The 14006-nt window shown below is 40.5% G+C and overlaps 1 protein-coding gene across 12 annotated transcripts in view; it reads right to left on the bottom strand.

Annotated features, from left to right (window-relative positions):
• Positions 1–10262: 10262 nt before the first annotated feature.
• FREM1 (FRAS1 related extracellular matrix 1) overlaps positions 10263–14006 on the bottom strand; it is a 301861-nt gene continuing 298117 nt past the window's right edge. For all 12 annotated transcript variants that reach the window (XM_062208226.1, XM_062208223.1, XM_062208232.1 and 9 more), the window contains one exon: positions 10263–13059. In XM_062208226.1, coding sequence (XP_062064210.1) covers positions 12860–13059 — 200 coding nt within the window. In that variant the 3' untranslated portion in view covers positions 10263–12859. The remainder of the gene's footprint in view (positions 13060–14006) is intronic.

The raw sequence follows: 14006 nt of genomic DNA, 5'->3' as shown, positions 1-14006 counted from the left end.
TCTTTCATCATTTTCAGCAAATGACCTCGGCCCCTTTTCTTCAGAAATAGAAGACAGGAACGTTTTCTCACATGTGACAATTGAACCAAACCAGTTTCACTCTCCTTTCTGCTCTGCTCTTGAAATTGCACCCTTTTCCAACTACTTTATTGAATAGTCTCCCCCATATTGTCAAACTTCTTGACTCTATTTTATTCATTTATACAATGTTTGATTATTTCAAATTTTTAAAAGTCTCTTAATTCCCTAAATGTTTTCAGGTACTACCTGTCAGCATTATCTTCTGTCTGCAAAGTCAAGTGTTGGATAGCTTCCTGCAAACCCAGCCTCTGCTTTCTCACATCCATTCACACATCCACCCATGAAGTCTGACTTTTACTCCAGCAAGGATATATGAGTCCTAAGTAAAACAGAGGGAAAAGGAGAGGTCAGAGTGGACAAAGATGTGAGAATCCCAAAGTTTTAAGCTACAAGACCTGATTGGCCATCCAATCAGCTCTTAAGTAGTAAAGGGTTTACCAGAGAGCCACCTCATTGTAATACTGGGGTTTACTGGGAGCTTCAGAGACGAGGGTCCTTCTTTATTCACCCATTAAGTGATACCTTGGACTTGGCTTAATTTGAGTACCTCCAGGTCTTCCTAACAGAGAGAGGAGGTTTCTCAAGGTTGGGACTATATTTGCTAGAGACTGCATTGTCAGCAACTTTTAGAATAAAGATTTATTTTAATGTGTTTCTCTGTTTCTTTTCTATTCCTGGTCCCTCATGCTCTGCTTTGGAGGTTAATGAACAACTTGCCCTATTAAAAGTCCAATATATATGTGGACAGAAACTTCTGCCATAGATCCTTGTTGTGCTTTACTTTCTAAGGGATAATGCCTTGTCCTGGAGAATGTGTCCTTAATTCTTTGTGTATAGGCTCTTTTAAAATCAAATTTCCACTGAATCTGGGAGGAAGCAAGAATAACCCATTCTTTTTTTCCCAGCCCGGCCACTGTTTCAGATTGGGTCTGTGGGCTCTGTCACATTGCCATAATTCCCAAGGATCTGTCTCCTGAAGGATAATGACACTGCTGAAAAAAGAAAGAGCAGCTCCTGCCAGGGGACTGCACGTCTGTTAGGTAGCTTTGTGGGGCTTGTGAATTGTTTTACTCCAGTTGGAAGATGAGAGTGGTGTATCACCAACAGAAGTGAGTGTAGGGGCAGCTGTCTGAAAACTGTTCCCCCACTGGCCACCTTGCCAGTTTCTGATTATACAATGTAGGCAGCTTGGGGGAACCATATTGTCCCTATAAGCCCATAACACATGGACAAATGATTAAAAACACATGGAAAACAGTTCCACAGCTAAGCTGAAATTCAGATGGGAATGGAAAATCGACTTGCAAAGCTTTCAACTGACTCAGGGCCAAACATAGGACAGAATGCAAGGAGATGTTGCCAAGAGCGAGGGAAGTTGGGGGAAGCAAGCAAGTCATGGATAGGAAACCTTAAACAATGATGCCTTGTATTGACAACCCTTCCGCAGGACTCTCCAAGTATAGGCACCAAAATCAACTCTTTGGAATTACTAAGGCCTTCATTTCATGAAAGATTTTAGACAGATTTATATTTTCTACCCTCTATAAATAACAGTTGGCTTAACTGTCTTGGCAACACATCTTAAGGCTCTGTTACACAAATATTAAAATATTACATGTTTTTCCTCTAAAGTGTGGGAATTAAGTAACAAGGTGGCATGAGACACACTGTGAAAAGCCGTGACAATAAAATGCAAAAGCAAAGCAGAACTTTCCCACCAGGATTTGTCATCTGCTGGTACCTGAGGCTGGGCCCAGGATCGGTATTAAGCTGTGCAGGCCTTAGTCACATTTGCAAAAGGTCAACTCTTGATCCAAACATGAAATTCTAGGCAGCCTGTTATTTGTGTTTATTCACAAAAATGACCCCAGTGATGCTGCTGGGTAGGAAATCTGAGGGCAAGGAAATCATTAACTGGGAATTAGTCCCTGCAGGTCCTTTCTGCTGATTAACTTGTGCTCTGAGTGCATACTGACTCTAGTGTAGATGGAACCACCTTCCCCTCCATTCAACACCACTTAGATCTTCAAGTGTTGATTTGGGGCATAATTTGTAAGCATAGTCCTCCTCAACGTATGTGACAAGTTTGTTTCTTAGACGCTGAATGCAAAAGGAAATTTAAAAAATGTGGCTCCTTGGAGGAACTAAGCTTAGAAAGGAATTCTCACCCAAGCACAATCCATTAGCAACACAGATAACCCTTCTGCCCTGGGAAGAACTGGCCCCTAGTTTGTCTCTGTTTAGAATGAGATTTTGTGCGTCACACGTCGTGTCTGAAAGCAAGGATTTTAAAAAGTTCCCTTAGTCATCTGGATGTCTTTAAAAACAGGAAACATTTCCACATTTGACACAGAAGTCCTAACTTGTGGAAAAGTTCTCCCTGGTAATACAAAACTGAAAAACACCAATCCTCCCACCGCCAGCTCCTCCTTCGGGCGGAGATTTGTTTCTGGTGAATTAACACTGAACTTGTCCCCATCTCCCATGTGCAGAAGCTGGCTTTGCATGTACACATGCAAACACACATGCATAGATAATTCATATCCTGTAAAAAGATACCTTTTATTGAGTGCCTACTTTGTCCCAGGTACATTCTGTACAGGTTCACATTTAATTTTCACAATTCTTGCAGGAATTTATTGTTATCTTTATTTTATAAAGGGGTAGTTCAAACAGTTGGTGAAAAATGAAATTGAAAGATGTTTATTTTGGTGCCAAAAATTTGAAATCCATGCATACTTTCTTCATAACATGCATTTCCATGAATTTTTTGAAGCCACCTGTCAGATGAGAAAGCTGAGTTTTAGGGAATTTAAGACACATGTCTAGTAACTGGTGGAAATTAGATATAAACTCATTTCATATTTTTCTCTGATTAGTGAGCCTGCTGCAGTATAGTTATTTTTTTAAGACTTATTTTATTTATTTGAAAGGCAGAGTGACAGAGAGAGAGAGAGAAAGAGATGGAGATCTTCCATCTGCTGGTTTACTCCACACATGGCTGCGATATCTGGGGCTGGGCCATGCTGAAGCCAGGAGCCTGGATCTCCATTCAGATTCTCCCATGCATGGCAGGGGCCAAAGCACTTGGGCCATCTTCTGCAGTTTTCCTAGGCACATTAGCAGGAAGCTGAATTGGAAGTGGAGCAGCTGGAACTCCAACAAGTGCTCTGATATGGGTGCTGACATCACAGATGGCAGCTTCACCAGCATCACCACAGCACCAGCCATTAAAATGGAACACGCATTTAGATTTCAAAGTAACATTATGTGGTAGAACTATCATTTTAACAGGACAAGGTAATATTTCATCAAACATTCTTGTACCATTGTCTCAAAATTGCTATTGCCCTGAAATAGATATCTTCATGCTTAGAATTACACTTTTGAAAAAATTTTATCATGTTGTAGAAATTATTTGTTTCTCTTTTAAAACAACTTTATTGGGCCAGCACTGTGACATAGATAGTGAAGCCGCTGGCAGCATCCCATATGGGCACTGGTTCGAGTCCCAGTTGCTCCATTTCCAATCCAGCTCTCTGCTATGGCCTGGTAAAGCAGTAGAAGATGACCCAAGTGCCTGGTCCCCTGCACCCACATGGAAGACCCTGAAGAGGCTCCTGGCTTTGGATGGGCACAGCTCTGGCTGTTGCAGCCGTTTGGGGAGTGAACCAGCAGATGAAGACCTCTCTCTTCTCTGCCCCTGCTTCTCTGTGTAACTCTTTCAAATGAATAAATAAATCTTTTAAGAAAAAAACAACTTTACTGAAGTATTATTTGGCAAATAAGCATTTAAATAAACATCTAAAGTGTACAATTTGGTAGCTTTTTACCTGTGTGTATATGTACATCTATGAGCCTATTATTGTAATCATGATAGTGGCTCTATCCATCACTTCCAAAGTTTCCTCTTGTCTCTTCCCAATTCCCACCCACCCCCATGCCCTTCTCCATTCCATAGCCCTGTTCCCAGGTAATACCCGATTTGGTTTCTGTTACTATAGACAGGCATGTACTTTCTAAAATCCTCTATAAAAGGAGTACGCATATGCTGTGTGCTTTTGTTTTTGCAAGGTTTCTTTCACTCAGCATAATTATTCTGAGAATCATCCATGTTGTGTTAATAGCTTGTTTGTTTTAATCCATTGCAAAGACACCCACAATTTGTTTATTCATTCACATGACAATGGACATTTGGGTTGTTTCCAGCTTCGGCTGTTACTGCTATAAACATTCATGTCTACATCTTCAGAAATGATACTGTCGGTGCTGGCACTGTGGCGTAGTGGGCTAAGCCTCCGCCTGCAGCGCTGGCATTTCATATGGGTGTCAGTTCAAGTCATGGCTGCTCCTCTTGAAAACCAGTTCTCTGCTAATGTGCTTGGGAAAGCAGAAGATGACCCAAGTGCTTGGGCCCCTGCACCTGCATGGGAGACCCAGAAGAAGCTTCTGGCTCCTGGCTTTGGATCAGCCTAGCTCTGGCCATTGTGGCCATCTGGGGAGTGAACCAGAGGATGGAAGACCTCTCTGCCTCTCCCCCTCTCTGTCTGAAACTCTGCCTCTCAAATAAATCAGAATAAATCTTAAAATAAATAAATAAATGTTGCTGTCTTTTGGGTAAATACCTAAGTGTGCAATGATTGAATCATATGGGATTCAAAGTAAGACATGAGTTTCTTTTGTATAAAAAAATTATTTATTTGAAAGGCAGGGTGACACAGAGAGAGAGAGAGAGATCTTCCATCCCCTGGCTCATGCCCCAAAATGGCCATATGATGGGGGTTGGTCCAGATTGAAGCCAGCATCCCAGCGTTCAATCAGGTCTCTCAATTGAGTGGTAGGGACCCCAAATACTTGGGTCATCTTCTGTTCCTTCCTGGGTACATTAGCAGGAAGCTGGACTGGAAACAAAATAGCTGGGACTCAAACCAGTGCTCACATGGAATGCCAGTGTTTCACACCACGGCCTAACGCATCACAGCCAGCCCGGTTATACCACTTTATATTTCTACCTGCAGCATATGAGTGTTCCAGTTCCTCTGTGTCTTCACCAGTACTTGTTATGGTCAGTATTTTCAATTATAGGCAGCCTAATGGGTGTTTAGTGCTGTCGGTGTGGGTTTTATTTATATGTGTTTAATGACTAATGATGTTGAATGTATTTTCATGTGCTTATTTGTCATATTTTTTGAAATATATGTTCAAATATTCTCCTTATTTAAAAAAAATTATTGCATTTTGATTTTTATACTGCAAGTAATTTATCAGATATGTGTATGGTAAAATTGTTCTCCCAATCTGTGTCTTGTCATTCTCTTAACACTTCCTTGGTCAAAATATATTATCCATTTGTGCATATTTTGTTGTGGTAAAATTTTGTTTAGATTTCATCCCTGGATAATCATGATATGGACATTAGTCGGTAGTTTTCTTGTAATATCTTTGTACAGTGTGGTATCAGAGAAATATTGGCCTTAGAAAATGAATGAGGGGGCCACCGCTGTGGCACAGTGGGTTAATGCTCTAGCCTGAAGCGCCGGCATCCCATATGGGTGCCGGTTCGAGACCCAGCTGCTCCACTTCCAATCCAGCTCTCTGCTATGTCCTGGGAAAGCAGAACAAGATGGCCCAAGCCCTTGGGCCCCTGCATCCATGTAGGAGAACTGGAAGAAGCTCCTGGCTCCTGGCTTTGGATCGGCCCAGCTCCAGCCGTTGTGGCCAACTGGGGAGTGAACCAATAGATGGAAGACCTCTCACTCTTTCTATGCCTCTCCTCTCTCTGTGTAACTCTTTCAAATAAATAAATCTTTAAAAAAAAGAAAATGAATGAGGCAGTATTAAATGCCAGAACCTCAATTTCTTTAGTTATTATAGGGATTTTTCATGTAATCCTTTTGTTTTGAAGAATGATCTTTGGTTGTTTATAAATTTTTTAAAAATAATATTTATTTATTTGAAAGTCAGAGTTACACAGAGAGAGAAAGAGAGGTCGGTCTTCCATCCGATGGCCCACTCCCAAATTGGCCACAATGGCTAGAACTGCGCCCAACCAAAGGCAGGAGCCAGAAGCCTCCTCTAGGTCTCCCACATGGATGCAGGGTCCCAAGGATCTGGACTATCTTATACTGCTTTCCCAGGCCATAGCAGAGAGCTGGATCAGAAGTGGATATGGGGTGCCGGTGCTTCAAGCCAGGGCGTTAACCCACTGCACCACGGCGCCGCCCCTGTTTATATCTTTTAAAGACTTGGCCATTTAAATCTAATTTACTGGCACTAAGTTATGTATGATGTTCCCTTATTATCCTTTAATAGTTTTAGAATCGGTAGTGATGTCACCCCATATATTCATAAAATTAGTAATCTGTGTCTTCTCTCATTTTTCATAATCAGTCTATCTAGAGATTTATAAATTTTATTGATATTATCAAGGAATATCAATTAAAAAATGGAAAAATTCTAAGAACCAGCTTTTGGTTGCTTTGTTTTTCTGTTTCCTGTCTCACTGAATTTCATTATTTCTGCTTTGTTCTTTTTTTCTTTTTTTAAAGTGAAATGAGGTTATTGAGTTAAGACTTTCTTCCTAACAAGAGAAGTCTTCAAAAAGTGCATGGAAAGTACATATTATAAAACAACAAGGTGGGGATGGCATTTGATCTGGCAGTTAAGGTGCTGCCTGGGACATCGGTGTTCCGTTTACTAATGCCTGAGTTCAGGTACTAGCTGGGCTCCCCATTCCAGCTTCCTGCTAAAGCACACCATGAGAAGCAGCAGTGATAACTCAAGTGGCTCTTAAGAGACCTGGACTAAAAGTTTCCAGCTCCCAGCTTTGGTCTGGCCCAGCACTAGCTATGGCTGGCATTTGGGGAGTGAATCAGTAGATGAAAGCTCTTTGGCTTTCTGTTTTCTCCCTCTGACTCTCAAATAAACAAATACATTTTTAAATAAAATTATGCATGGATTTCAAATTTTTGGCACTAAAATAATCTTTTAATTCCATTTTCCATAAATATTTGAAGTACTTTTGTACAAGCATTTAATGCTATATAATCCTGCTGCATATTTCTTTAACAGCATCTTACAAACTTCAATGTGTTTTCATTTTTATTCAGTTCAAAATACTTATTAATTCCCTCTTTGGTTTATTCTTTAATCCATGTGTTCAAGAAACACATACTCTAGTTTCCAAACACCTGGGGACCTTACAAAAATACTACTGTAATTGATTTCTAATTTAATTCCATTGTAGTCAGAGCACCTATTTCCTATGATTTGAATCCTTTTAATCTATTGACGTTCTACAGTATGGTCTGTTTTGGTAAATATGACACATGCACTTGAAAAGAATGTGTTTTCTTCTCTTACTGTATAAAATGTTCTATAAATTTAATTAGGTTAATTTGTTTGAGTGTCCACACTTCCTTATCCTTACTGGTTTCATTTGCTCTATCAATTATTGAGAAAATGGTATTGATTTACCTATTCCTGCTTACAGTTCCATCGACTTTCAATTCATTCATTTTTAAACTTTGCTATTAGCTGCATACATGTTTTGGATGATTATATTTTCTTGACATATTGATTTCTTGACATTATGAATAATCCACTACATCCTTGGCAATATCCTTTGCTCTAAAATCTACTATTGGGTATTAATATAGCCACTTCAGCTTCCTTTTGACTAGATTTAGGATAATATATCTTTTTCCATTCTTTTACTTGTAAGGCATCTGAGCATTTATATTTAAAGTATGTTTCTTATAGGCAGCATATAGTTCATCTGAACTTTTTTCTTCCTATAGGGTTTAGTTGAGATTGATTGCCTTTGGAAAGCAAAACTACAGATGCAGATAGAAGCAAAAGGTGAACTCATACGTCATTGCTTGGAAAAAGTGTTGCAGGTTACCACGAGGCCTTTAATGGAAGTGTCAGTTGATTTTTGTTCCTTTCTGTCTTAAGATAAACTTAACTTTATTGCCTAGCAGAATATAAGACCTATAAAAACTGCTCAAAATGAACAGTTAAATGTGCAAGTTATGAGGATAGTCTATTCATTTCCTGCACGATCCTGTTCTACAGGCTTGTAAAATTAATGTTAAGAAAATCACAGTGTTCTGGACATTACAGACATTCAGGCACCCTCCGCCATTAGTAATCGTTCTCCTATGATTTTGGGGGAGGAAGGAGAGGATCAATAAAGCAGGACTGTAAATTTCAAAATACATCCAGTCAGCGTTCCCTTCTGCTGAACCAACTACACAAACAAACAAAAACCTAGGTGAAGCATAGGGCAAAGACTGGAAAATATCTTAGATGAGTCAGATAAACATGCCAACGACTCACTTATAGCTTTCTGAACTAGAATTTAGTAGCTTTTTTTAATGAAATACACTTCATATAAAATTCACCATCCTAAAACATACAGTTCAATGGCTTTAGTGTATTTACTACGTTATGCAACCACAACGTAACTGCAGCAGAATATTTCATCCCTTACAAAGAACCCTGTATCAATTAGCCATGAGTTCCAATTGCCCTCTTTCTCACACTTTGACAAATACCAGTCTACTTTGTGTCCCTACGGAGGTACATTTTCGGGTCTTTTCATATAAACAGAATTACACACCATGTGATCTTTTGGGTCTGCTTTCATTTACAATAGTGTTTTCAAGAGATGGTGAATTTTATTGTACTCCTCATTCAAAAACATCTTACTTGAATACAATAAAGCCATCTGTTCAGAGGTTACCAGAGAGGTGGAAGCCGTAGAAGGGATTCAGCTTACAGTTCAGAAGACCTTGGTGTTGTTTTCTTTACTCTGTAACTTCTGAGCACCTAGGCCTCCTCTGTTGTAAAAGAAGGATATTAGTATGATGATGAAGCCTCTAATTTCTGCTCCCCCATGAATCTCTAAGGTACATGGACAGACATGGGTTGTCACTTTGAAAAAGGTAATTATTACAAAGCCAGTGTACTAGATTCAAAAACCCTAGTTCCCACCTTGATTTTGGAGATATGGTATTTGGGACAGCTGCTATGGACTCTTCATAAACTCAGAAGGTGAATCAAGGAATATAACAAAAGTCAGCCTGAGGGCCGGCACTGTGGCGCCTCCGCCTGCGGTGCTTGCATCCCATGTGGGTGCCGGTTCGAGTCCTGCTGCTCCACTTCTGACCCAGCTCTCTGCTATGGCCTGGGAAAGCAGTAGAAGATGGCCCAAGTCCTTGGGCCCCTGCACCAGCACAGGAGACCCAGAAGAAGCTCTGGACTCTGGATCGGCACAGCTTCCACCATTGTGGCCAACTGGGGAGTGAACCAGCAGGTGGAAGTTCTCTCTTTCTCTGCCTCTCCTTCTTTCTGTGTAACTCTTTCAAATAAACAAATAAATATTTTTTAAAAAGTTAGCCTAAACTGTTTGCATCTGTATGTGTTTCTCTCCAATTCTGAAAAGAAATAATGTAATCACTGATTTCTGCTGTGTCTTGTCTTCATTCCTAATAAAAAAGCCTGAGTTTCAAAAAAAAAAAACCCTGTTAGAAATTTGCATATATGCAATTATGCTTTCATGTTTTTATTTTCCTATCCCATTTACTTCCATACCCCCTATATCTAGCTATCAGGCTCAGTTGGGACTTCCATGTCCAAATGTGTTGATTGAATGTGATTGAATGGTAGCTGTATATATAGAAACCATGTAACTAAAAGCTGGTAAATAGTAAAGATGAGAGACAAATTTTGGGGGCCAGAGTTGTAGGGTGGGTTAGGCTGCCACTTTGATACCAGTGTCCCAGCCGCTTCATTTCCTATTCAGCTTCTTTCTAAGATGCCTGGAGGGTAGCAGAAGATGGCCCAAATATTTGGCCCCCTGCTACCCACATAGGATATCCAGATGGAGTTCCTGACTCCTGGCTTTGGTCTGGCCCAGCCCTGGCTGAATCAGCAGATGGAAATTCTTTCTCCCTCTGTCAGTCCCTTTCTCTCTGTCATCCCACCTTTCAAGTAAATAAATAAATCAAGAAAAAAAAGAGACATATTATGCTTTCTGTCCTTTCTCTTCTCACCTTGGGTAGGACCATTAAAGCCTAAATCCCATATGTCCCCAAGAAAAATATAAAATGTTGGAAACAGTGACTCAGAACTAGAAATAAATGTATTTTATTCATTTTGATGCAACACAAGATACAGTACATTTCATACACTGCTTTTTTGCAGACATTAGTCAGCACCAGTTTGCAGTTTAAATTACACAGAGTCATAGTGTTAAAGAAAAGATGTGCACATCTCTTCAGCTGTATTAAAAATAAAAACTAAAAGGCAAATAAATGTCACCTGGTTAATATCTTACCACTCCTTGGAAAGAGATGAAATGATTATCATATGTGTTCCAAGTTTATTTTTAGCAAATATATGTTGTATGTTTGTCAGTAGATTCTGAAAAGCCACAGGTCATGGGGCTGGACTGATGGCTTGCATACAGGGAGACTTCTCGAGTCGGGATTCAGGTTTGGGGAGAAGAGCCGGAAGACATTCAGGTCTCTCTTCCTGGTGCTCTCCCTCCTAGCACCTTCAGTGCCCATCCCTTTCCACTCAGCTCCTTCCTTTCTCTCACCTCTTCTCCCCCATAACCTTCTATTCCCTCCTTACTCCATCTCATTCCTTCCCATTCCAACCAGAACTTGAAGGGCACCGGTGACCAGTCAAGCAGAGGAAACCATGACAAAGGTTTCTTTCCTTTTCCCCAATTCAAAGCACAACCATGAGAAAGAAATGAAGTTTGCGATGAATATTGTCTGGCACCCAAACTTGCCTGAATTTCTATTTGTGCCTTCTTCCAATTACTTGGATTTTCCACTAGAATCACACTTTCATAACTAAAAAGAACAATTTAAATATTTTTCTAGATTGATTTTTCAATTGTTATAAAAATCAAGATATTCTTTATGCTGACATTTACAATTATAATTAAGTATCATTTTTATTGCATTAGATGTGTGGCAATCTCCCAAACTGACCAGATTTTTCAGAGTTGACATAGTTCCAGATTTCCAGTTTTGGGTAGTATTTTTGTAGTTTTAGAGTTCCAGTAGGAAGGCGTGACCCTGGAACTCCTCATTCCTTGAATTTTCACTTTCTCTCCTAGGACTTAACTCGTTAGATAAATAACTCTTTCTTCTTGTTTTCCTGAACCACACCTTTCCACACTGCAGAAAGAGTGATTCGGACAGGAATGAACTAGAGCTGACATGGAGGAAGAGTTTGACATCTTTCAGTTAAGCACCAAAGACTGCTTTTGTCCCACATGAGACCTGTACCTGGAGCCCACCTGTGACATCTAAGATAAGGAACCTCTGACTCTGCAAATATGCTTAGGTGTGTAAGAGGCAGAACATCTGAGTCAGCCCAACCTCTCTGTTAATTTTTTCTATTAATTTCCCATAAATGAGCAGAATGAAACAAGTCTGTCATGCTTTTATATCCAGAAACTGTGCCGAGATCCTTCAAGCATTGCCAGTGTCTTCAACACTTCAGGTACTGTAGTGAGACCTTCCCCCAAGCTGTAGTCCATTGGAAAACCCCGTTCAGATTCTGAAGTCACACTGGTACCCACGCAGCATGTTACAACTGGCACAGCTGTAGTTTCAGTGATTATGCGAAGAGGAACATTTTGAATAAATGTTTCAGAAAATAAAGTTCTAATTTCCTGTAATCAAACTTTGATTTCAGCAGGGAGTTCTGGGAAGGCAGAACATGCATCACTGCTACAAAAATGTTTCACTCAGCTGAGATTATAAATTAATAAGGTAGCTTTCCATTAGAGAATCTACTGAACATGGCATTTCTGTGAATATTAAAGGTTTCAGGGCTTAAAATGGCATCAAATTCCTTTCTGACAACTCAGGCTTTTAAGAGCTCTGTTTCCAGCATTATTTTTCTTTGTTCATCAGCATGATTCATGGGGACACTTCTGAGGAGGCACTGTTTTTCTTCCACATGTCAATTGTCATTCATAGACACCCTGTATTCCAAATGTCCTTGCGGAATGCTAGTCAGGACAATAAACACAGATGAAGAGATCAGGTTACTTCAAATTTCTCATGACTCCGTAAGTTTGGAGAAACCCAATCCTCGGTTTTGGAACGGTTCAAAGCCAACATACACATTGGAAAAGGAGATCTGTTTCATGAGCAGCGATGTGTGGACCTGAGAAGCACAGGTAGCCCCCTGAATTCTCACCTGACTACAGTTCTGTACATGGGCCTCCATCTGCAACTCTGTCCCACCTAAAGTTTCCTTTTCACCACGAGAATTCTCCTTCCCATCCACACAGGCTGTCATTCCAGGCTTCACATTTAAAGGGTTCCAAAGAGACAAACCAGCTCATTACTGGTTCAGATTCACTTAGAATCAAGTGGTAGGAGCACCCGCATTACACAGATCAGAGTAGATTTATTTGATGTCATGGGGTGAAAAAAATCCAAGAACCATGGAATAAGTGATGCCTGAGATTTGGAGAGGGGTGAGGCTAAGAGTCTTCTAGAACAAGTAAATCTTATACCTTATAATACTGCAGACATTTAGTTTGAAAGATGTTAAGATGCAAAAATTACATCTCATTTGTAAGGAATATTCATTTAACAATCTCCCTGGAACCATTAATTTGTTCATCATAAAGATGAACTTGGCCAGTCACAACAACTTGCTTTCCACTGAGCAACATTCACATATCCTGTAAATAAATAGGTGAGAAATCCCGGGAGGGCACCTGTAGCGCCAGTTGCATTTAGAGTTTCCTGGAGCACATGTAATTGTGGAGCTTGCCCTTCCTACAGTCCTTTGGTTGCCATTTCCCTAGTCTTTGAACCAAAACACAGTTTCTCCCAGGCTTCACGCGCTGAGGGGGCCCTCTCCTCCAGGAGGTGAAGGTGACGGGTTCACCACCAATCCATTCCCAGTGGCCAGCGTGCACTTGGTCGTTCAAACCTAAGGTGAACCAAAGGACGTGCCAAATGATTTCATTACACTTACACTTATGTATCACACCCAGCCTCTTGTTCTAAGCTATCACATTCAAATGACCAGGTTCTCAAAGATTAGGAACTGGGGATGCTCTAATAAACACTTAAGAACAACAGCCTTTGAGGTCAAGCAGACCTGAGTCCATAATTCTAGCTCTATCCCTGCTGGGTGAGCATCTTTGGGCAGGTCATTTAACCTGCCTGAAGTTTAGTTTCCTAATTGAAGGAATGAGCATAAAATAGTACCTCTAGGGCTGATTTGAGAAATAAATAAGCTAATGCCTGTAAAGCTCCTGGCATATTTAAGTGTGTAGTAACGGACAGGCATCTAAGAAGTGAATCGTGTAACAGGAGACCTCTGTAGCGGTCTCTCTGCCTTTTTGTATTTTTAAAGATTCATTTATTTATTTGAAAGGCAGAGTTACAGAGAGGCAGAGATGAGAAAGACAGAAGTCTTTCATCCGTTGGTTCACTTCCCAAATGGGAGCCAAGGCTAGAGCTGGGCCAATCTGAAGCCAGGAGCCAGGAGCTTTTTCCAGGTCTTGCACAGGAGTACAGGGGCCTCAGTACTTGGGCCATATTCCACTGCTTTCTCAGGCTGTAAGCAGAGAGCTGGATCAGAAGAGGGAGCAGCCAGGACAGGAAATGGCATCCATGTGAGATTCTGGCACCACAGGTGGAGGCTTTGCCCACTGCGCCACAGTGCCAACGCCTAGTGTTGGTACTCTTAAATCATACCAGCTTTGGTACCTGGGGCTGAAAAAAATCCAGTTTAGTCTCCACCCCTTCTGTTCTCTTCTGTCTTGGTACCCGCTACAGCACGGCATCAGACCCTGTCTATCTTTGAAATAAATAAAATAAAATTAAATTAAAATAAATAAAATAAAAATTGTAAAAAAGGGCTGGTGCTGT

Source organism: Lepus europaeus, chromosome 12 (genome assembly GCF_033115175.1).
Source record: "Lepus europaeus isolate LE1 chromosome 12, mLepTim1.pri, whole genome shotgun sequence".
Classification (NCBI taxonomy): domain Eukaryota; kingdom Metazoa; phylum Chordata; class Mammalia; order Lagomorpha; family Leporidae; genus Lepus; species Lepus europaeus.
This window is presented reverse-complemented; position numbering and strand designations above follow the sequence as displayed.